At 41.6% G+C, this 25,705-nt stretch overlaps 1 protein-coding gene across 1 annotated transcript in view; it reads right to left on the bottom strand.

The window, feature by feature from the left end:
* NCKAP5 (NCK associated protein 5) overlaps positions 1-25,705 on the bottom strand; it is an 870,011-nt gene that overhangs the window by 278,937 nt on the left and 565,369 nt on the right. The window contains exon 8 of the mRNA XM_081095330.1: positions 14,555-14,704. Coding sequence (XP_080951456.1) covers positions 14,555-14,704 — 150 coding nt within the window. The remainder of the gene's footprint in view (positions 1-14,554; positions 14,705-25,705) is intronic.

Raw genomic sequence — 25,705 nt, 5'->3', positions numbered from 1 at the left:
GTTGGACAATCAATTTCCAGGTCTGCTTCTGCATAAGGAGCTGGGGGAGAACCTCAGCGAGATATTCTTTAAGAAACAGGATGTCCTCTGGCGGAGTCCAGGCAGGTGACCTGCTAGGGCATCCAGCGGAAAAGAGGCAACTGATCCAGGATCCAGAGCATCTTCGGGTGAGCACTGGGTTTAATTCGGTGGTAATGAGTAATCATAATGTTTTGCTGGTCTTTGGACTTTAATTGACCCTGCAGGGCCAACTGCCCTGGAAAACCATGTACCTTTCTGCGGGTGCTGACTGAGCAAGCACAGCTTCCCATCTGTCCAAAAGGTCTCTTCTCGCATCCATCTGTGTTGGAAAGTCGGCAAGTAAATGAAAACAGTACACAGTTTATGAAAGCTGCCTCACCTTTAGGAGTTCACGTATGAGGCCAAATTGTTACAAGATTTAGTTTTGAAAAGTGAGAGTTATAAAGCATTTGATCAAAATTGCTGAAGTAAATTAACAGGTGTTTCCTACAGATACAATAAAAATTCAGTCTCATGGGGCAGGCTACTTCTATCCGGAGGATCCGAATGGTTTCTTATTTGTCAGATGTTCAATGTAAATTCAAAAACATGTGGCAATCCTTAAATTAAAGCAAATTAAATATGTGATAACATACAAATCAAACAGGAGAACTCTAAGAATTATAAACTTTCAAGTTGTTAATATTGGGATGTATTCAAAAAGCTCTTGTTTGGGGTGTTAAAAAGCAAAAAGGGCCCTGGCTGGATAGCTCAGTTGGTTAGAGCACTGAATTTACTGTATTTGGTCCCTGGTCAGAGCATATACACATACAAGAATCAACCAATGAGTGCATAAATAAGTAGAACAACAAATTGGTTTCTCATTCTCTCTCTCTCTCTCTCTCTCTCTCTCTCTCTCCATTATTCTCTCTCTAAATTTTTTTAAAAAGTAAAAAAAGACAAACTATGGATTAGTTATTTTGCTTAAAAGTCATTAAGTGTGCCCTGACTGGTTTGGCTCAGTGGATAGAGTGTCGGCCTGCGGACTGAAGGGTCCCGGGTTCGATTCCAGTCAAGGGCATGTACCTTGGTTGCGGGCACATCCCCAGTAGGGGGTGTGCAGGAAGCAGCTGATCGATGTTTCTCTCTCATCGATGTTTCTCACTCTCTATCCCTCTCCCTTCCTCTCTGTAAAAAATCAATAAAATATTTTTTTTTTAAAAAAAGTCATTCAGTGGCTTTGCACAGTAATGCTGATTTAACAATAAGATATGCTAATTTACGTACTGACAGTAGAATAAATGCAAACTGGAAATGATGCAAAATGGGGGAGTCTACCCGGGGCTTTGTCACTCCCTGGTTTACCAGCATTAATAACAGAGTGTAATTTAAAATGAAATGATTTCCTCAGCAGATAGTGCACAGCTCCCTGTGGCTGAGGAACAGAAAGGAGATTCGTTCTCTGACTGTTGTATCTTGCTTAGCCATCACTTAGGCCGGGCCCTGTTCTTGTTCTCAACCTCTGTTCATAGGCAGAGTCCGCTGCCTGGAAGATTTAAGCAGAGGCTGCACTTCCACGCAGTGAGCCCTGCCCCATAGGAATTGTAACCCGGACCTGGCTTCCCAGGAGCCCACCTGAGGGAGGGATGACAGGACCCTTGGTTTCTTTGGAAGGTAGATCCCAGATGAAGAAAATGAGGAACTGACCAAATCTCATTTTGAGGATATATAGAGTGCATTTCCTCACTAGTCTCAATTCAGTGCAGTGTCTTGTGAGGAGAATCGCTTCTCATTCCTCAGGGAAAAGGATTCATATATACTTTCTGCGATGAACTTAGCCCCTGGGTAGAGATACGCAAACCTGCTACCAACACTGAGATCAGCCCGATCTGAGACACATGGGGGCTTCCAGGTCTTTTTCCAAGTCCCTGGCACCCTTACGGGCGCCTCCGGAACGAACACGAAGGAGAGGGAGCGGTGACAAGCGTCTGCCGGCTGACATGGATCACAGTAGATTGTAATAAGAACTTAGTTATCTTTATGTCACCAGTTCATTTACTATTTTCTGTGGACACTTTCTCTGTACTTTTCCTGAAGAAACAATGCAAGTGAGACTTCCAGGCGAGAGTGGGCCCCTGCATGAAGGTCTGGTTTGAGGAGTGACTTGTTTGTATAAGGTTTGCAGCTCACTGCAACAGGATTCATCTCAGGTGCCCAGCAGCTGTGGAGAGAAGGTATCGGGGCTGCTGCCTGCACAGGGTGCTGGCAGGTGGGCAGAGACCCGGCGACTGCTGTACGCTCACTGACCTGCAGCTGGAGAAAACATCAAGTGGCCACTCAAGTAGCACTGCGGGGACCTGATTTGAGTTGGGGGCGGGGGGAGGGTAGCAAATGATGACAAGCTCTCTGGACAAGAGGCTGTGTGAGAGGGGACCATCCTTCAGCCCTTCACTCTAAGTCGAAGATGAAGGCACCATCACAGACCAAGGGTGGCCACCCGGAACCTGGCCTCTGGGAGTGTTTGAAATGACTGCAGACCCTGGACAACATTTTCCTCCCCCTTGCTCCCACACCAGCACCCTGGCAAGTGGATAGTGATTCCCAGGCACAAACACTCAAGGCCAGAGTCTCAAACACACAGATTAATATAAAATGACTGGCTGATGGACTGTAAGCAATTCGTTATGTGGAAGGAAAGGAAAATACCGAGGGACTGAAAAGGCCTCGTATCCCAACTCAAAAGCAACAAGAATCCAGAGAAACTGAAGAGAGAAACATGGGGAGGAGAGGGACAAGGGATGCCCACCCCCCACTCCCGCCTTTCCCACACCCTTAGTGATAGGAGAGGCCAAGAAGCTGGTGAGCAAGTGAAGGATGAGTCCTGGCGATGAAGAAAACAGGCCACAAGTCTGGAGGCCAAGTGTCTCACAGCCCTCAAATCAAGTCACCCGTGCGCCTCACTGAAATAAAGTCCCCTCTGGGATCACCGGCAGTCTGTGTGTGTGTGTGTGTGTGTGTGTGAAAGAGAGGAGAGAGAGAGAGAGAGAGAGAGAGAGAGAGAGAGAGAGAGAGAGAGAGAGAATAAGCGTAGGAGAATGTAAGGGCAACAGGAAAGGAAGAACAAAGGACTCCCTTCTAGCTCTTTGACAATTGCCATTTTATAATGGATGAATATGGGATAAAAAATTAATTTTTTAAACCAAACTTTAATTTGTTCACTATACATTTACTCCTAGAATGTACCTTACTAAAAATGCTTTGGAAAAGTTCTCTTTTAGAGTTGGGAGCTCAGCTAGTTTAAGAACCACATATGCTTAGCAGATAAATATTTTTTACATTTTTCCCCTAAAACATATTATCAGTGAATTTACCAAAATAACACATAAAATGTCAATACTGTATGAGTTATAGCATCAGTGTTATATTCAATATGTACTTATTAGTCTATTGTAATAACTGCTTGATCGTGAGCACGGCTTCCATGTTTCCTGACGAGGCTTTGGGGACCAGGTTTGGGCACTGAGGCTGGGCAAGGCCTAACCGGGGTCTGTGCTCAAGAATTTACATTCACCGCGGCCAGTGCCCACACACTGCTTTCGGGCAGAAAACCTGTTTGCTTTCTGATTTGTCTCTCTCACAGAGCTAGCCTGCAGGGAGCGTTCTGGTTACCCGGATTTCTGAGGAACCCCTTTTATGTGGACTTAGGGCCATCTGCCCGTCATATGCTGTTTGCCTGTGGCTGCTTCTCTTCTTAAGCTGGACTTACCTAGAGCCACATCTCAAATTACCACATGTGTGGTGGCAGGTTCCTCTAAATGACTTCATGATCATCTTGGTATTTTATGAGATTACCAAAAGCAATTTGATTTTGGCCCTGGGCATATACAAAGCCAACAAAAGTAATGATGTCACAGGAAAAGGCATTTTTCGTGTTTCTAAGAAAACTCCTGGGGATGCGTCTATAAATAAGAAGTGAAGGAAAAGCTTCTGCCTTGAGGAAAAGATCCGAGATTTCTGCACAGATAATGTTTCTTGTTGTAATTTTAAAAGTACTTCTTTTTTTTCTTTGCTATGTTGAAATGCTGTCCTTTCAAAACAAACAACAGGCGCCTGTTACAAGCTGTGTCTTTCTGAAAGCAGCTGGGAGCTTACATTGGAGATGATCCCCACTCACTGCATCGGCTGAGGACTTGGGACACTGAGCTCCGAAGGAGAGGCCGAGACTGCCCTTGGTGGGCTGTAACTCACCAGGAAACCAGGGGCAGCGTGGGATTCAGCACGCCAGGGACATGGGCATGTAGAAAGTTAAATTCACAAAGAAAAACAAAGATATCCTTTAGATAGTTCTGAAATAGCAGTAATTACCAAAACTAATACAGTGGGGCCTTGACTTACGAGTGTCCCGACTAACGAGTTTTTCGAGATACGAGCAGTCTCTCGGCCGATTTTTTGCTTTGAGTTGCGAGCTAAAATTCAGGTCACGAGCCAGCTTCAGTTACCCCACTTCTGGGGTCCAACCCCAGCAGGTCCAGGGGTCCCCAAAGGTGTGGAAGGAGTCGGCGAAGAAGGAATGACACGGAGACAGCTTTCAGTTGATCAGCAGCCTAGCCAGGATCTCCAGCCAAGTTCTGGTTTGGATCTCCAGCAAAGTTCTGTTTTTTATTGTCTTGTTACATCTGTATTTATACCAGTTGATTTTAATCCTGTCAATTTCTATTGCAAAGGTTAGGGCGTTTCTTATCTCCATTCCAGGGAGTAAAGATTATGTAGCTTAAGCCTGATTGTTTGTAGTTAAAGTGATTAACTACCCACCTGGCACTTAGTTAAGGGGTTTATTCCCTCCCTAACTTCAGGGAAAAATCCCTACCTGGGGAAACAACCTTTCTCAGAGAGGTGACCTTGGTTAAAACACATAGCGCTAAGGGGAGCAAACATATTAAGAACAGTATGGTATATACGCCAGGTCCCTTGAAACTTATGCTATGCAGATGTTTCTTTCCTGCAGCGACTGTGTCAAGCAGCAAGGATGGACCAGCTTCCAGCACCCCACTGCTAGTTGGTGCAGCAAATGTCACAGTGAATGCCACAACATCAGCCCAGCATCATGTGTCTCACTTGTACACTTTAATGATTTGACATACGAGTAATTTGAGTTATGAGCTCTGTCACGGAACGAATTAAACTCGTAACTCAAGGCCCCACTGTTCTGCAGAGATTCTTATATCCAGGACAGCTTGTATTTATAATCTCCCCTCCCACATCCAAATCTTAAAACCCCTGACCCATTCTAGTACCTCGGTCGCACTGCTTTGGTTATAGAGCAAAACTGTATATTTCCCCTCCTTGGGTAGTGAGGCTCTAGGGTGGGGATGAATTGAATGCCACTGGATTAGATCACCCTCAAAAGGCCGCCATTTGAACTCCCAGTGAGTGAATTTCTTACACTTACTAAGTAACTAGCCTATTTCCATCTGATGAGGGTGACTCAGCCAGTGAAGGTGTAACAAGGGCTTTGTTCTGGACCCCATCCTGGAGCCACTGCTGTTTCCCTTCCCAAGGCTGGGTAACAGTTTCTCCTGGTGAGCTGTTAGGGTTTACAGGATGCTGCCGTCCTGTAGCTGGGGCAGCTCATCAGTCATGGTGCTTTTCTGAACCATAGCTGGTCATTTCCACTCATGACACGTGGGTAAGTTACGTAGAAGCATCCCATCTAGAGCCACTCAGATACCCACTATGCAAAAAACACCAAGACTTGACGCTTTGATTTCCCATTATACTCAGGACATACTAGGCTTCATCGTACTTGGTAGAGTAAGAATTAAAATGCCTAACTGGCTGTAACTAAGCAAACTGAGGCCTTTTGATTAATCAAGCCGCCAGCTTTCAGTTCCTGACATCAAAATTTATACTCCCAGTGAAAAAAAAGCAAGGCCGCGGCTGCATAACATTATCCAACGTACAATTAACAGCACTTTGTTCTAATTATCTTTGGGCACAATTAATAATGGCCCACAGCTCATTTTTCTTCTTTGATCGCTCCTGGAGTATTTGTGGAGATTAGACCTTGATGCATTGGCCTTCTATAAGAGCTGGGGTTTTCTTACAAGTTCCCACACAAATCAGAGCCAGGCAAAGTAGCATATTTATGCAGATTAATTCTTGACATTGGCTTTTTCTGACACGTGAGGTGTAGCTAACAAGCTCCCACGCACATCTAGCCCAGCCATGCAGAGCCGGCACGGGCCCCTCACTCTCCCTCCCACTACCTCACAGCACAGAGCTTTCTCCTCTCCCCTCAGCAGTCGCTCATAACTGATAAAAAGGTCATTCTCGATTGAACAAGCTTCGGGGGGCTAGAAGGCCGAAAGGGCAGCTGTAAAACAGCGTTGTGGCTGCTAACAAAACCCAGAGCAAGAGGAATCCTCAGCTGCCTATTACTGTTGGGAAACCTAAACTGCAGGCAGGTTCCGTTCCCTCACATCAGTGGTGAAGAGATGGCAGAAGTCCAACCAGGGCTGATCAAAGGCTCTCGGTGATTGGTAGGACTTCAGTTTGTGGAATATACATATTTTTTCTACACCCTGAAGGAGTTTCCTCTGAAGTCGCTGGGGGCCTGAGCTTTCGCTCCAGACATATTCCTTCCGTGACTCAGGTCTGCTGCACCACCACTTGGCGTGATTGTCTGGCCACGTCATTTGTCATTTATGCTGTAAAGATGGGCAGAAGCACCCTTCGGAGCTGCAGCTCCAGGGCGCTGTGGAAACCCCGGGGGCTGTCAGTTAAGATCATCTCTAAACAGATTAGAGGCGCGATTATACACTCTGTGAGTTTCAACAACAAAAGCTGTTAGCTCTTCCTCTCCATGTGCTGGATAGATGGGAAGGCTCATGCTCATGCACTTACAGGCCAGGCCAAGCCTTTTGGGTTCGCTTTGGCATGTATACTCCAGGCCCCAGGCTGCCCACGTCCAATGGCTCCATGGGGTTGCTTGCTGCAAGCTTTGCTGCCTTGTTCCTTCTGCCTTTCCTCTCACTGCTTGCCCTGAAAATTTGCATGAAGCCTCAAATGGTACATTCTTATTGCCTTGCCTCTTCCAAAAAATATCTATTTGGCACTCCATGACACTTGTACATATATTTTAATTTTTAAAAATGTTAATGTGCATTATTTTTATTATGTATATTAGTATATGTTTGTCTTCCCTCCAACAATGTGTCTCAAGGGCAGAGAAATCCTCTGTGGATCTTTGTAACTCCAGCACCCAGCAGGAACCCAGGCTTAGAGACAGCCAAGAAGGGAGAAGGGAAGGAGTGGAGGAAAAGGGTAGGGGGTCATGAGGGAGGGAGGAGAGAAGAGGAGAGGAGACAAGAGAAAAAGAAGACATCACAGAAGAAAAATAAAAGATAACATCTAAGTAGCACCCTACCTTTATGAATGGATGTGCCTTAGATGTTATATAACATTTAAATAACTAAAACCCAATAACTTTGGTAAATCATAGAACTGATGGGACTGTCAGGGGTGATGCTCCAGCCTCCAGTGGCCAAGATGCGAGCGTGTGCCCTGACATCCTCACTGCAGTCTAGTACTTTGGATGGAACCACAAGGAAATAGATACAACCTTTTCACTGCTGATCAGTGGGTACAGAATTAGAAGCTCCTGGTTGGCCACTTTGCCAACGCATAGAGAGAGCCTGCCCAAGAATGACACCCACGTAAGGAGAGCAAAGCTGCGAGACAGAAAAGGCCCCCTGACCTGGTCTGAACCTTTGCATTAATCCATGACTCCATCCGTGGCTATGCTGTCATTTCTAGTTACATGACCGCTCTTGGTTATGTTAAAGTCAGTCTGAATGGCACATCCTTGACTTGGCTTAGAAAGAGCCATCACAGTACCTTGACAAAGTAGCAGGACTGTCTGCATTGTAAAGTTGTCTCGAGGACTTAGATCTTTGAAATACATAGTTTCGGCAGCCCATGTCCCCACTCCCCGCTCCCACCATTGTCTCCTATACAGTACTGAGCAGGAATGGCGGCTCCTTAGAGGGTGGTTTTGGTGCTTCTCCCCTAACTGTGCTGCCCCATCAGAGTCATTCCTGGCATTCTTAATTTTGGAGAGCCATTGGTGCTTAATTGGGTATGAAGAAAACTAACTGCCTACCTGCATAACTTAAAAAAAGATCATGTTTTAAATATCTTATTTAAAGATTTGTGTATAGCCCCAGCTGGTTTGGCTCAGTGGATAGAATGTCGGCCTGTGGGCTGAAAGGTCCGAGGTTTGATTCCAGTCCAGGGCACATGCCCGGGTTCCAGGCTCGATCCCCAGTAGGGGGCATCCAGGAGGCAGCCGATCAATGATTCTCTCTCATCATTGATGTTTCTATCTCTCTCTCCCTCTCCTTTCCTCTCCGAAATCAACAAAAATATATTTAAAATAAATAAATATTTGTGTATAAAGGCTTATTGGACACAGATGCTTATCACCATTATAATAATGAAAAAAGGGTCAACAACCTTGGTGGCCAACACAAAGGGATTAAATAAATGGTACTCAGTATCCATTTGATACATTTCTACACAGACACTAAATCCTATTTTAAGGAACACTGAGGAATAGGGGGGAATAATTTTCATATGTTAAATTAAAGAGCAAGCTACTAAACTGTATAAAGTGATATTTTGTCCTCTCCTGGTTTAATTAATTACAACAGAGAATTAAAATGACTGGTAATATAAATACTAAAATGTCAGTAGCATATAGTTCTGCTTGGTGTAATTACAATTTATCTATTTCCTTATATTTTCCTAATTTTCTACAAGGTGACTATTTACCACTTTTATAATCAGAAAATGGCTAGTACAAAGTTACATACTGACACAGGAGGGGATTTTTAAGAACAAAAAGAGGAGTTTTTGTCTCTAATCCTAGTGCAATGACTGTTGCCAGGTGACCCACAGTTGGATACAAATTAATCAGGAGGAAGACATACACCTGATACTTCAAGACAGGCATGTCTGGAATTACCTGTCAGCAAGCTGTCATAGACTCTAAAGAATAGAAGGAAACCATTAAGGATCTCTATTCAGACTACCCCCTGCTGATTTATAACTTTAAGGTATTGTGTTTTTGGTTTTTTTTACATTTCCTCAGAATTGGGGAGGACAAAAGTGAGAGGAAGAACAAGCGAAGCCAATCAGAAATGCTAAGAAGTTAGACTCTTTCTGTCATCTGCGAGGAGCTGAAGCCAAACCTGGGCATGTATCATCCCACAGCAGGTCACAGAGTCATCAGAGGCAGGTAGAAGGTGCTCAGAGCACTGCTGACTACAAGCTTGGATAGGGTGTCTGCATCTAAGTTTGAAGTTCAGGAAAAGTTCTACTTAAGACGGGGGGCAAAGAAAGCTGAGATTAAACTGAACTGAGCTAGATGTAAGGTGTCAGAGAAGCTACAAATAACACTCTACATGCCATCTCCTGGCTCTCAACCCTGGCTGTGCACCAGAATTGCCTGCATTTTTTTATGAAAACACGCTTGGCCCTCCATCTTGGACCTAGAGACTTAGAATTTCCCAGGCTGTCTTCAGGCATCTCAATTTCTAGTAGTTCTGTGTCATCCCTCTTGTCTGCTCGCAGACTTCACTGGTACCTTTATATTTCTTTCTCCTACATTGTGGATTTCTCCCTTTCCACCGGATCAGTACACTAGCATGCCCTAATGTCACCAGTCTTTATAAAAGAGCTTCTCTTTTATTACGTATTTCTTCAGGTATTGTTCAGGACAGTGAAAAGCTGGAAAAATTCCAGGGCAAGAGGAGTAGGGAAACTGAGACAAGAAAGTTAAAATAAGGCCGAACAGTGTGGGCAATTTACAGCCAACTTGTAAATAACAAGCCATTATCTTCCCCAGGCCAGGACACTTGAGAGCAAATGGTTAAAACCCTCCCTAAGGAGAGAATGCAGGAAAGTAACGGGGAGAGGTAGGTATGTTTATCATACCTACCAGCTGGTTGGCTGGTTGGACAGTTGCTTAGCCTTTTATATACTAGTATATAGATTGTACTCAACTGGCCCAGTATCAGAGGCCATTGGAGGTAAATACCTCTCTTGTTTCCATCCCCACTCTCTTATAATTGTATCAGCTAATTTTTCTTACTCAGAGGCACTTAATTGTCTATTTATTTCTTTGTTTTATTATTTTATTAAATATGTATGCTGACTCTACACACTGGGGTTGGAGTTCTGATACTAGTGCCTAACAGTGTTTAGCCCATAGAAGGTATTAGATAAATATCTATCAACTAGGAACTCATCATGTCATTGTGATGTGCAGCCAGCTTTGAGAATTACTATTTTCAGCTACCTCATTTTAAATAGTAATTACTGATTAACCAAAATGCTTACACTTAGCATTTTAATTGTCATACTTTCACGGGAAGGTGAAACTGAGTAGAAAAAGCTATTTCCTTTAGCACATCTAATGACCATATTTTTCTGCACAAAGTAAGTTTTTCCCTATAAGAAGCCAAGTTCTTTTGACCTGAGGTTGTATCCATGACATCAGCATCTACCTGGAGCCTGAGAAATCGGAGGTGGTCTCAGGCCTCTTCTCCCCCTTGGCCAGAGTCTATGAAGCAGAGATGCCATGGGAGTTGAGAGTGAAGTAAGGGGATTTCATCTTGATTTCTAGTCAGATAGGAAGCCGGTCAATGAGTAGGGAGAAAGGGCTGAGAGAGATTTAGGAACGGGACCTGGAGACAAGCAAGTCTTATATTTCAAGAAACATGCCGTGAGCAAACCTGGGCCTGAGGCCCAAGCCCAGGAATAGAGAGCTGGGAAGACACAAGGTCAAGTCACTCCATCATGGAGGTAAAAATCTGAAAGACCCCTTGTGGGGTGAGGTCGAAGGGAGGAGTGGTCCTTTGATAGATGGGGCCTGCAGCATGTTAAAAATGATGAGCTTTATTCTGAGTAAGCAGTCTCTGAAATAGCAGCCGGACACTCTAAATAAGAAAGAAAAAAAACCCGAATGCTTAAAAAATTATAGAAAATGAGTTCAGGTAGCATTCATATTGCCCACTGGGTCCCTTATGGCAGAAATATAAATACACCAAATGGTTTCTCCACCAGACATCAGGATCCTAAGCGAACATAATTCCGTCCCTGGGGAAGTCATTGCTGGGAGGTGAGGGTAAGTGGCCTCCTCTTCTTCATGAACAACTGGAAATTACTGAAACTAAGACATTGAGTAGAGAAAACAACTGTTAAGAAGAGAAAGAAAATATGTGTGCATGTGTGTGTATTAATATTATTTTGGCTGCTGGCCCTGGAGTTCTTTCTGGAAGGTAAATGTCGTCTTTTGCAAATACCTTGTTGAGCTCTATAAGTGGAATGGAATGACACCGTGAGTGGAATACAGAAACCCAAAAATCTCTGCACAGTAAATGACGGTGAACTTGGCTGAGAGAGAGAGAGAGCAAGTGGGAAAGAGCTGGCTATGCTCTAGGGTAGGAGGCTGGGGATTGAGAAGGGCAAGCGTGAAATGCCCTGCCCTAAAGGACTTAGAGAAAACAGAGTCATCTAAAAACCAAGTTCAAAGCCTTTAGCCTTTGGAATATTCTTCCATGACCACATATCCTTTGTGGGATTGCATTTGGGAAAAAATCGAGTAAAGAGGGCTTTGTTTTACATGAGGTTGGGAAGAAGAAAGGATTTAAAGTTGAGTGCAAGTAGGAATTCAGCCCCAGAAAGGCCCACAAGAAGGAACATTCTGGAGTAGAGGTGGCACTACACTTTCCTCAGTGGGGGATACTTTACTTGGATAAATTGACTTAATCCTCAAAGTCAGAGGCTCCTCAACCTTGGTTGTTTTAAAATATTTTCCTGATATTAATCAAGAATATGGTATTATCAGAAGTGAACTCAGCATCTCCTCTGCTTTTCCACATCTTCTTGGGACCCGTTTGGGGAGCAGGAATTATGGTGGGCTGCTCCCCATCACTCGTAAGACCATTCCTCTGTGCCTCCTGCAACACCAGAGGCCAAGAGGTCAGAGTATACATATATGGTTGTTTCAAAAACACGCCAATGACAAGTATTTTTTTGGTTGTCTAAAATCTTGCTGTACAACATCATAATTTGCCCAAGTAATTTTGAAGAATTCTATTTAATGCCCCTGCAATCTTCCAAAGTAGCACTTTGTTGAAGTGCATAAATCTGTGTGGGTCTCTGTGGTTGGCCCTGAATGTGGTCTCTCAGAACGAATCCTCTATTTTCACACAGTAATTGCTAACTTATGCAAATGATTATACAGAAAGCACATATAGTTAATTTAAAAAAAAATAAAAGTAAAGTAACATGAAATTCATATAAAAATTGGATGAGACATGTATATGTGTGTGATTATATAGGTGTGTATATACATATATTATGTATATTTAATGAAGATCTCCTTTTACTAGATGTTCTAATAGACAGCAGCAAGATATTTGGGAGCAAGGAGAGAGTACACTTAACATTGAGCAAAGCATTTTAGAAAACAAGCAGTAACACTCTGCCTGGAGGAAATTAACTTAGAAAATAAAATAGATTTGTGAATTAAAATTGTGGGGCTTAATGGCACTTAGAAATATCATCCATTACATCCACCTAATGCTGGATGTAAGCGTTGTTGCCTGAAGTATAAAGATCTCTGATGAAAGTACAAAAAAAAATACTGCTTCCATTTTCCTCAGTACGGGCTTAAGAAATATGCATCACCAGAGATAATTTTTTAAATAGCTCTTGATTTGATTAAACAAAATATTGTTCACAAAGTTTTCTCAGTGACAAATAGGTAGACTAGAAGTGTTTTTTTTTTACTGTAATCATAAGCAAAACTAAGTATTTAAGTAGGTGGTTCTAGGGAAGTAAGAACTTGTACTATCCAATCATCCCCATTGTTCAATCCAGTGAAGTCATCCTGAAGACAAAGCTCTGAGTTTCCAAAAACTCTCAGATAGAACCTCAGTGGCCCTTGAGAAGGTTTTCCCACTGTTCACAGCGACTATCTTAAAAATAAAAAAGTATGAGAACCTTTGGGAAGAAAGGGGTGATTCCTGGCCGTTCGCCCAAGGGGATCTGCTGAAGTTCCCTGAACTGCCCTCTCTTCTGCCCTGTGTGACACCGTTTGCTTGACCTACCTACCTTCAGGCACTCCTGTGTGCAGTGGCTGAAGTTTTTCACTCATAGTTCTTTAACTGATCATTGTATCAGATAAATAGGAAAAAATGAGTTAAAGAATGGCAGGAAGCTTGGAGTAGGTGGACAGAAGAGCCCATGTGCCAGGCACAGCTGTATAAATATTAAAGTCATTGAATCCTCATTATTTCCCTGTAAGGTAAGTTTCTATTAGGCCCGTTTTTATGGTTGAAGAAACAGAGGCACCAGAGAGCCTAATTCATTTGCCCAAGGTTTCAAAACTAGAAAGTAGTACAACTGGGATTCAAACCAAACCCTGGGAATCTTGTTTGAAAGTCCATAATCTTAACAATTTTGCTTTACTATTGCTGAGGAAATTAGAGCAAAAAGAGTAGTATGCCCACTATAGACCACATGGTGGATTCAAGACAAGATTTCTGAAACCAACCATAGAAAACAAGACGTCTCCAATCTTATTTCTTCACCCTCCTGAAGTTTTCAGAATTCTGCAGACCCACTGGGAGAACTAAATTTTAGAGATTCTGAAGGCCCCTTGTACCTGGTTTAAGAAGAGATGGGCTACCCATAGTCATTGCTTAAAAGTAAGTATATCTCAGTTCTACATGCTAACAGAAAACTCATTAAAAGAAGATGAGCCCACTTATAGAAAAAGGCATCTTTACTGAACCTTTCAGCTGTATAATCCCTACCAAGAACTGATAACTGGAATGTTCTTTGAGGAAAGCCATACACATTCAGGAATTAACACTTGAAGTGAAGTCAAATGCCATTAAGTAACAGCCCTGCATTTTCAAACATATATTGAAGGATTGTCATCGTCCAAAAACCTCCCTCAAGCAACCTTTAGCTAAGCTTCACCTCTACTTTCATGTTTTACACAGTGAACTTCTGCATGTTTTGGGGGGAAAATAATGGTTCTGCTTAAAAAAATATTTTTTTACAGTCATCCTTACATAGTATTGGATATATTTATCAATTCATTCATTCATTCATTCATTCATTCATTCATTCATTATATTAGGTATTGGGTAAACGAAGTGAAATATTGAACAGCCTCTTCCTTCAATTTTAGGGGACCTGATCCAGTGTAAGGGCTGAACGGAATTTAAAGTGAATCATTGTCTGGTGCACCCTTTGTAAGGTAATCCAATCACAGTCACTAGGCCAGGAGTCTGAGCACTGCAGACCATGACAGCTAATCACTGACAGAGAAATCACAATGGACGAGACTGGATCCTATTAGTCTAGGGAACTGAGAATTGAGAAGGGAATGTTTATACTCATTCAAAACCAGTGCCAATAACAGAAGCAGAACACTATATTTTTAAAAATGTGTAGAAATGGTCTCATTTCTTACCTCTAGAGCTTTCAGTCTTTCCAACAGCAGTTTGGTCTTTTCTTTGCCCTCGTCCGCACTGCTGCTTTCGCTCCTCGAGTCTTCATCGACTGCCATGTGAAGATCTTCCAAAGCTTCTTTGTGTTTTCTTTCGTCTTCTGACAGCGTTTCCTGAAGCAACAGAGAATTCTTGTTGGCAATAATCCCCGCTGACAAATAAGCACGAGTCTACAGATGGCCATTATGGAATCTCCCTATTGCTTTTGCATTCTTTCTGGGGCTGAGGTAAAGATTTCTTCTTCTAAAGAAATTCTGAGTGGTGCTTATATTAGTAATCAAGTAAACATTTTTTAATGAATCCTGGAAGGTCCAAGCCATTGGATCACCACCTCTGAATATGCACATCCTCTGCCCAGCCGGAGAAGTGGCCCAGCCAACCAAGCCTTGGAGCCCTGCGGTTAATCCATTTCTATCTGCACCACGGAACTCAGCTGTGCTTTAAACTGGGCATAAATAAATCAATCTTCATCCCTTGATTTCTGAACAGCTGAGCTCGTCAAAAAAGAATCATTAAATTCATTGGACATAAAGCCATTTGATTAACCTAAGGGAAATATTTGAGAAAAATCGATATGATAGTGAATTCTTAGAATTCAGAATTCTATGTGGAAACCAATGAGTTCCTTTGGCTCAGTAATGACACAGCTCTTAAGGACCCCTTTGTCCCTTTCCTAGCACTTTAGGATACGTAGTACAGCCTTGAGGCAGACAGAAAATGTGGTTATCTTGTCTTACTTCCCTTCTGGAAGCATCTCACTCAACCTTGTCACTGGCAGCTTTTTGGAAGCTGAGAAGTGTTAATTTGAGCCTCACCACTGGCTCTTGTTTTCAAGGGAAGAAAGAAATGTCAAGAGAATATGATATAGAAAAAAAATGTCATCCATTTTGTAGGTACATCCGGACCCTGATGCTTCCAAACTTCATTACACTGATTTTCACCACAACGCTGCAGAAATCCTTGTCTAAATACAGCTGGTGACAACCATGGGCTAAAGGAATTATGAATGATCGGCAACTCCTTTATATTCAGCACTAAACTAGATCATTTGCAAATACAGAAGCAAAAGAGATATGTTCCTTAACCTCTAGGCACTTATACGATCTACTTAGAAAAGAATACTAGCCTAAGAGGAAAACAATAACAGGTTTTCAAACTGCTCATGAAGGTGCTTTGGAGGTTTCAAAAATATTTAACATATTTTTTAAAAGATAAATGATGAGGTATATAAAAATTTCATCAGGCAAATGTTGATTTTGGGGAATGAAAATAAATTTAGGGGTAGATGAATTCACAAATACAGAATCTACAAATAATGAGAATCTACTGAATGGAAACACACACACACACACACACACACACACACACACAACATCTAAGGTGTCTAGACACAACTGGAAATAATTCAAGATAAAATAGATTAAGTATGAGTACTGAGATTACAGAAAACACAAGAGCCATTTTACATCGTTTGAAGGAGGGGTGATCAATGAGGGCTGTGAGCTGAGATTCCATGGACCTGGAGCATGACTCAGGTTTTGGCAGAGTGATGTAGCTTGACTAGCTAGCCAGGCAAAGGGTGGGACTTTTGGTCAAAGAGAAAACTGAGACTTGGGAACATGGTGACCAAAAGAATGGCAGGGAGGGAGAGAGTATGACAGAGTAAAGAAGTGAGAGAAGCGTGTGTGAACATGTGTGGTGTGTGTGTGGCAAGTGAGGGAGAGTTAGATATCACAGGATTCCTGGTGACTGGCAGATCGGGCTCTCCTAGATAGGGAGCCCCTGCTACCGCAGCGGGCACTCGCAGGCCAGGGTGGCTTTAGTGCAGAGCCCATGCAATCATGTATAGGGGAGCAAAGGAGGCCAGGAACACAGACACAACAATCTCCAGACTGACCTCGGACACCACGCCCAGACTGGTGCAGGGCGCTGCTTGCCAGCCATAACTCACATGAATCTGGCACCATGCCCCAGCAGTGAACAGTGCAGCACCACCCCGTGGTTCCCAGATGTCTATAGTGAGTGCATACCAGAGGGCCCTCCTAAGCTATGCCTTCTCTCCAGACTCCAGAACCGGTGTCCTAGGATCCTGCACTTCAAGTCCCCATGCTGTTAGTATAAGTCAGGGGTACCCCTGCCCTTCCCCATCCCCAGTCCCAGTACAGAGCCACAGTCCAGGTATATCCTCCACACCTACCCAGATAGAGGCATCAGCTGGTATATGCTCCACCCTGGCCCAGGACAGATCTGCCAGTGCAACCCAGTGGACCCAGCCACAGGTCACAGGACCATGCTGCAAGTGTGGCCACATAATGAATTGCATGCCAGAGGGTTTTGGGCCCTCACAGTGAGTTGCACCAGAGGAACTGTGTATGTGCCCCGGCCGATTCTGAGTATCTGAAGCAGACAACTGAGGGACCAGAGCTATGGGAGAAGGAGATAAAACTCAGAGCACAGGCAACAAAGGTGTGAAACTCAAGGCAGACCCAGCCTCTGGGCTAGCGAATCCAGGACCATTGGACTGCTAGGGGCTTCAACTTCTAAGACCCCAAGCAGGGTGCCCAAGGCCATAAAGAGACAGCAAAAATGAGGAAACAAAGAAACAATCCCCAAAGGAAAGGAGGAATTGCCAAAAAAAAAAAAAGGAACTAATGAAATGGAGGGAAGCAATATGTCAGAGAAAGAATTTAGAGTAATGGTCATAAAGATGTTAAACCATCTACATCAGAAATTCACCAACATATGTAAGAATCAAGAGTGATATAGCAGCAATAGAAAACACAATGGAAGGTTTCAACAGTAGACTAGAAAAAGCAGAGGATCAAATCAACAAGTTTGAAGACAGGATAGAAAAAAAACACTAAATCAGAATAGCAATTGGAGAAGAAAAAAATTAGAAAGCAGGAGGACAGTTTAAAGGAGCTTTGGGATGACATGAAACAAAGCAACATCTGTATAATAGGGGTGTCAGAAGGACAAGAAGAGAGCAATAATTAGAAACTCAATTTTTAGAAATAATGACAGAAAACTTCCCTCACTTGAGGAACAAAAAGGTTACACAAACAAGATGAATCCAAAAAGACCTACACCAAGACACATCATAATTACAATGGCAAATGTTAATGACAATGAGAGAATCTTAAGGGCTGCAAGAGAGAGACAGAAAGTTACCTACAAGGGATTTCCCAGACTATCAAATGTTTTTTCAACAGAAACACATCAGGCCAGAAGAGAATGGAATGAAGTATACAAAGTGATGCAAAGCAAGGGACTGAATCCAATAATACTCTATCAGCAAGCTTATCATTCAAAATTGAAGGGGAAATCAGGAGCTTCATAGACAAAAAAAGGCTAAGGGTGTTTATTACCACCAAGTCAGCAATGCAAGAAATGCTAAAGGTACTACTATAAAAAGAAGAAATAGAAAGGGAAGAAGTAACACAGGCATAAAGAATAAATATGGCTACAAACAAGTACTTATTAATAATAACTTTAAATGTAAATGGATTAAATGATCCAATCAAAAGACATAGGGTGGCTGAATGGATAAGAAAACATGGCCCATATATATGCTGTCTACAAGAGACTCACCTCAGAACAAGGGACTCACACAGACTGAAAGTGAAGGGATGAAAAAAAATTCTTTTCAGACAAACAGAAATGAATAAAAAAGCTAGGGTATCAATATTTATGTCTGACAAAATAGACCTCAAAGTGAAGGCCTTAACAAGAGATAAGGAGGGCCACTTCATAATACAAAAGGGAGCAATTCAACAAGAGAATATAACTCTGGTAAATCATATATACCCCCAATAAAGGAGCACCAAAATACATAAACTTCTGGAAGATATCAAGGTTGAGATCAACAGCAATGCAATCATAGAGAGGATTTTAATATCCCATTGACATCACGGGATAAATCATCTAGACAAAGAATCAACAAAGAAACCGCAATCCTAAATGACTCACTACATCATATGGAATTAGTTGACATCTTCAGAACATTTCACCTGAAAGCAATGGAATGTACAGGGATATTTTTAAAGGTAAACCACATATTGGGACACAAGCAAAGTCTCTTCAAGTTCAAGAAGACAGAAAACACATTAACCATCTTCTCAGTTCACAATGGCCTAAAATTAGAAATCAATTACAATAAAAAAAATTTTAAAAAAATCAAGCACTTAGAGGCTAAATAGCATGTCATTAAATAATGACTGGGTTACCAAAGAGATCAAAGAAGAAATAAAAAACATACTGGAAACAAATGACAATGAAAACACAATATTCCAGAATCTATGGGACACAGTGAAAGCAGTACTGAGAGGGAAGTTCATAGCTCTACAGGCCTACCTCAAAAAAAACAAGAAAAATGGTAATAAATTATCTAACCCTACAACTTAAAGAATGAGAAAGAGAGAAACAAGAAAAGCCCAGAGTAAGTAGAAGGAAGGAAATAATAAAGATCAGCGCAGAAATAAGTGACATAGAGGCCAAAAAACAAAACAAAACAAAACAAAACAAAAAAACAACAAGCAAAAAAAGAAAAACAATATAAAAGATCAATGAAACCAAGAGCTGGTTCTTTGAAAGGATAAACAAGATTGACAAACCTCTAGCCAGGCTCACCAAGAAACAAAGAAAGAGGACCCAAATAAACAAAATCAGAAGTGAAAGTGGTTAAGTAACATCCAACCCCACAGAAGTATAAAGAATTATAAGAAAAAATACTATGAAGAACACTACTCCAACAGACTGAACAACCTAGACAAAATGGACATATTTCTAGAAAAATACAATCTTCCAAAATTCAATCAGGAAGAATAAAAAATATGAATAGGCCAATAACTATGAAGGAAATTGAAGTAGTAATCAAAATACTTCCAGCAAACAAAAGCCCTGGTCTGGACAGTTTCACGGAGGAGTTTTACCAAACTTTCAAAGAAGAACTAAAACAAACCCTTCTCAGACTATTCCAAAAAATTCAAGAGGAAGGAACACTTCCAAGCTCTTTCTAAGAATCAAGCATTATCCTAATTCTAAAACCACATAAAGACACTTCAAAAAAAGAGAATTATAGGCCAATATCTCTGATGAACATAGATGCTAAAATCCTCAAAAAAATTCTAGCAAATCAAATCCAGCATTACATTAGAAAGATCATAAGTGGAATTTATTCTGGGGATGCAAGGCTGGTACAATATCCACAAATCAATAAACATTATACATAACATAAAAAATTGAGAGACAAATATCATATAATCATATCAATTGATGCAGAAAAAGCATTTGACAAATTCAACACACTTCCTTGATAAAAACTCAGCAAAGTGGGAATAGAGTGATCATACCTCAACATAATAAAAGCCTTATATGACAAACCTGCAGCCAATATCATACTCAATGGGCAAAAAATAAAATCATTTCCCCTAAGAACAGGAACAAGACAGGGATGGCCACTTTCACGACTCCTGTTCGACATAGTACTGGAAGTACTAGCCATAGTGATCAGACAAGGAGAAATAAAAGGCATCAAAATTGGAAAATAAGAAATAAAACTGCCATTATTTGCTTATGACATGATATTGTACACAGAAAACCCTAAAGACTCCATCAAACAAACTATTTAATTTAATAAATGAATTTGAAAATGTAACAGGATACAAAATTAACACACAATTGATGGGTTTTATATTCCAATAATGAACTCACAGAATTAGGGACTAGAAACACAATCCCATTTACCATTGCAACAAAAAAATTAAGATATAATTTTTAGGAATAAACTTAACAAAGAAGGTAAAATATCTAGACTCAGAAATCTATAGGATGTTGAAAAAGGAGATAGAGGAAAATATAAAGAAGTGGAAGAACATACCCAGTTCATGGGTTGATAGAATCAACATCATTAAAATATCCATACTGCCCAAAGCAATCTATAGATTCAATACAATCCCCATTAAAATACCAATGGAATATTTTACAGACATAGAACAAACTCTCCAAAAACTCATATGGAATAAAAAAAATATCCCGAATATCTGCAGCAATCCTGAGAAAAAAAGAACACAGTTAGAGGGATCACAATACTAGATATCAAGCTATATTACAAAGCCATGGTTCTCAAAACAGCATGGTACTGGTGCAAGAACAGACATATATTCGAATGGAACAGAACAGAAAACCCAGAAATCAACCCAACCACTATGCTCCATTAATATTTGACAAAGGAAGCAAGAGCATACAATGGAGTCAAGATAGTCTCTTCAGTAAATGTTGTTGGGAAATTGGACAGATACTTGTAAAAAAATGAAACTTGACCACCAACTTACACCATACACAAAAATAAATGCAAAATGGATAAAATACTTGACATAAGATGGGAAACCATAAAAATCTTAGAAGAATCCATAGGCAGCAAATATTAGATATGGCTCATAGCAATATTTTTACTGACACATCTCCTAGGACCGTGGTCGGCAAACCGTGGCTCATGAGCCACATGCGGCTCTTTGGCCCCTTGAGTGTGGCTCTTCCACAAAATACCACGTGCAGCTGTGCACATACAGTGAGATTGAAACTTCATGGCCCATGCGCAGAAGTCGGTATTTTGTGGAAGAGCCACACTCAAAGGGCCAAAGAGCCAGATGTGGCTCACGAGCCATGGTTTGCCAAGCTGCAGTTTGCCAACCACTATCCTAGGACAATGGAAATGAAGGAGAAAATAAACAAATGGGACTACATCAAAATAAAAAGCTTCTGCATAGCTAAAGAAACCATCAACAAAACAACAAGAAAGCCCACTGCATGGGAGAACATATTGGCCAATATGACATCTGACAAGAGTTTAATCTCCACAATTTATAGGGAACTCATACAACTTAACAAAAGGAAGATAAACAAGCCAATCAAAAAATGGGAAAAGGACCTAAATAGACACTTTTCAGAAGAGGACATACAGAAGGCCAAGAGACATACGAAAACATGTTCAAAGTCACTAATCATCTAAGAGATGCAAATCAAAATGACAATGAAGTACCATCTCACACCTGTCAGAATGGCTATCATCAACAAATCAACAAACGACAAGTGCTGGCGAGGATGTGGAGAAAAGGAAACCCTTGTGCACTGCTGGTGGGAATGCAGACTGGTGCAGCCTCTGTGGGAAACAGTATGGAGTTTCCTCAAATAATTAAAAATGGAACTCCCATTTGACCCCGTGATCCCACTTCTAGGAATATATCCCAAAGGGTCATAAACACCAATCAGAGGAACATATGCGCCCCTGTGTTCATAGCAGCACAATTCACCATTGTTAATTTTTGGGAACAGCCTGAGTGCCCATCAGCAGATGAGTGGATTAAAAAACTGTGGTACAGCTACACAATGGAATACTACCCTGCCGTAAAAAAGAAGGAATTCTTACCATTTGCAACAGCATGGATGGAACTGGGGAACACTATGCTAGGTGAAGTAATCCAGTCAGAGAAAAATAAATATCACATGATCTCACTCATTTATGGAATATAATGAACAACATAAACTGATGAATAAAAGCAGATCCATAGAGAGAGAAGCATCGATCAGACTGTCAAATCTCAGAGGGAAGGTAGGGGAGGGTGGAGATAAGGGGGAGAGATCAACCAAAGGACTTGTATGCATGCATATAAGCAAAACCAATGGACACAGACAACAGGGTGGGGGGCGGGCAATGAGGGTATAAGGACACATATGCAATACCTTGATTAAAAAAGAAAAAAAAGAAAAAAATTTAAAAAATGCCCTTCCCCAAAAGGGTCTTGTTCATCGTCTGGCTACTTTCCCAGCCCAGCACATACAGGGATTCATGGAATGTTTCATGAAGCCACCTTAATTTATAATTAATCAATTAATCCATCCAACAAATATTTACTGAGCAGCTCCAGATGGAAGATGCTGAGCGTACAGATGTGAATAAAAACACAGGTGGACCCTGTTCTCACAAAGCCCAAGGTCTTACAGAAGGAGACAGAAAATAGACAAATATAAATAGTCAAATATAAAAAGGAGTTTGCAGGGGCTGCAAGGATCAATACTAGAGGGAAACAGAAGAGAGGTCAGGAAGCAAATGTCCACAGTTAACACCATGAAAGTTAACTAGGAAATGCCTGTGATGTGGAAGGAAGGGAGGGCAATTTAAAACATCTGAGCTCTGTGTAGCTGGGGAGGGAAATGAGGCTGGGGTGGGCTGATGGGGCTAGCCCACAGGTCGAGAAATTTTACCTTGGCCCTATGGGAGATGGGAAGCCATTGACAGTTTTCAAGTGTGTGTGTGTGTGTGTGTGTGTGTGTGTGTGTGTGTGTGTGTGTGGTGACTGTAGGATTTGGGGTCTGAAATAGCACTCTGGTAGAGTCTGGAGGACATGTTGAAGGGAGGTTAACAGAGATGTGTGAAAAATAAGATGCTACTGCAATAAACTAAGCAGGAGTTGACTGAACGATGACAAATTAACAGAATGAGATTTCACAGTTTGCAAATCATCTTGTAATTTTGAGCCTTTAGTATGCAGTTCCTACAGAATGACAAATAAATTAATGTTTCCTTAGGTCACTGCTTTTCAGGGAGTAGGTCCACAGTCCCTGGCATCAAAGTCCAAGGGGTGAGGAGAAGGGAGCTGTGTTGCTTGCTTACAACTGGAATACCTTGGCCAACTGTGGCCCTAGCAAATCACAGTATCTAAGTGTGGAGCCTGGACTCTGTAGTTTCAGAGAATTTAGGGTAATTCTAAGCCACGTGGAAGTTTAAGAGCCTCTGGACAAAGGCACTCCAGCACAGAACATGAATCACTTTCACTTTAGGCAAGTTTTTAGGTTACACTTTGATCTAATTTTTATACTAAATAAGTAAATGAACAGGTAATTAATAATCATTCAAATCACTGGAGAGTGAAGGGGGCGGCTATCCTTAGTTCACTGGGACTCGCCAAGCAAGCTGGGGCATACCATCCAGAGCTTGCTAAGCACTACTTCAGTAACAGACGCTGGCTGTTGATATGCACAACAGAAACTCGTCTATGTTGGTGTGATGAGAGACCCCTGGGCAACCTGAGTTCTGAAGGTCCAATGCCCACCATGTATGGCTGTGCCTTCCAGGGAAGCTGATGGCATTCACAGTTAGTAGCTACTTTGAATGGTTTCTACTGCAAAAGTGCTGAGGTTCCAAGAGACAGATTCTGTGTGTGTGAAGTGGGAGGAAACCAGTTTTCCTGCTTGGAAAGCCTTCCTAATTTAAAAACAATGCTTGCTTCTCTATGTTTTTATAAAAAATAGGAGAAATCAGCCCAGCAGTGTCCTAAATGAAGTAGAATGTGGCAATTGGCTGTCACGATGGACTCACAGTTTCAGTAAGAAAGGTAATAAAGAAGTTTAAACATTCTTGCCCCTCTCCCTTTTCCCCTGCCCCATGTTCAGCGCCCCTGGGTATGTGTGGTTGCCTGGACGTTAACGTGGTGGCCTGCGGGATGGCATCAGGTCTGAGCGCAGTAGTGTAAGAAGAACTGAAGAGTCCCAAATCAGCGCAGAAGGGAAAGACCGCACGTCACCTTGGGACAGACCTTGGCATTTCATTCGATAGGATAATGGGAGAGTCATGTCATCTGTTTGTTGAGGTCCCTGAAGTTCCATCTCACTGTATTCTTGTCCAGGTGGGAACACAAACCCATTTGCATCAGTTGTTAGAATAAGTAGAAATAAGAAATCTACATTCCAGTTCTAGCTCTGCCACTATCCAGCTGTGTGATTTTAGGCAAGCCTCCTGACCTCCACCTTCTTCGATTTCTTCATTCGTGAAGAAAACCCACAGAAAGAGACTAACTCAAATTTATAGAATTTTGATCATCTGTAAAAAAGTATTTAAAACATTGCTGAAGTTCCAGGATTTAATGCAGAGTGGCAGGAAAGTTAGACCTGCCTAGAAGGCATGCCTAATAAAGCCTCCCTCTCTCTCTCTCTCTCTCTCTCTCTCTCTCTCTCTCTCTCTCTCTTTCTCTTATTAAAAAAAATGCCTCCCCCCCTTTTGCTGTACTTTGCTTGGGCCCTATGATAGAAGTCACCTGAAAAGGCCTGATGAGCCATACTGAACAAGCAAGAATTTAGTAAAACATACTCCCAACACTCACAGGAAATGGTGCCAACATGAATCCCTCTGAAGGCATTTGCTTATGGGAGGAATAATTCCAAGTATCTCCTGGTTGCAAGGTTTTATAAAAGTAAAAAGAATTCACTGGTCTCTCTATTTCATCATTGTAACTGATGCAAACATAACACCTACATGTAGAAGCACTGCGTGTAAGCTGCTGCTGACAGCTATACTCTGGTCAAGCTCATTCATTCATTTCTAATGGGACTGCCCTTTTCTCTTACCACTGTTCAGTAAAAGACAAAAAATAAACAAAAAAAAATCAGGAACATGTAGTTGTCTGACTCAAACACAGCAAAATGAAATCATAGCAATACGAAAAGACAACCACCTTTGAAAAGCTAGTCAGTCACAGAAGTTAGTATATAAGTTTCATTTTGACTATTTACTCATTTGTTAAATGCACCTAGTAATTTATAGTAAAAATATACAAAGCTATGATTTAGGGATGATCACATAAGGCAGAGGGCTGGTGGCAGCAGGAAATGTTAAGTTCTTCTCAGAACACAAAAAATAAGAAATACCGTTTAATATTTGTATAATACCACAGAGTTAAACCAAACCACTTCATACAGATCATTTATACACTCACAGCCACAGCAAAGAGGACACATATTCTAGACTCCCTTTAGAGACAAGACAATGGCTTTGTTCAGTTATAGAACACACGAGTCATGGGATATAATGCACAGCACAGGGAATATAGTCGATAATATCGTAATAACTTTGCACAGTGACACATGGCTACTAGACTTCCATGGTGACCACATCAGAAAGTATATAAATGCCGACTCACTACGTTGTGCACCTGAAACTAATAGATATTGCACATCTACTATACTTTAATAAAAAGAAAGAGAAAACAGGCTCTGATGGGTTAAGTGACCTGTCAACGGGAAGTGGCAGAGCCAAAATTTGAATTTAGTTCTGATTTCCA

This window comes from Myotis nattereri, assembly GCF_964212035.1.
Source record: "Myotis nattereri genome assembly, chromosome: 7".
NCBI classification, from domain to species: domain Eukaryota; kingdom Metazoa; phylum Chordata; class Mammalia; order Chiroptera; family Vespertilionidae; genus Myotis; species Myotis nattereri.
The sequence above is the reverse complement of the archived record's forward strand: the minus strand, read 5'-3'. Positions and strand labels throughout refer to the sequence as shown.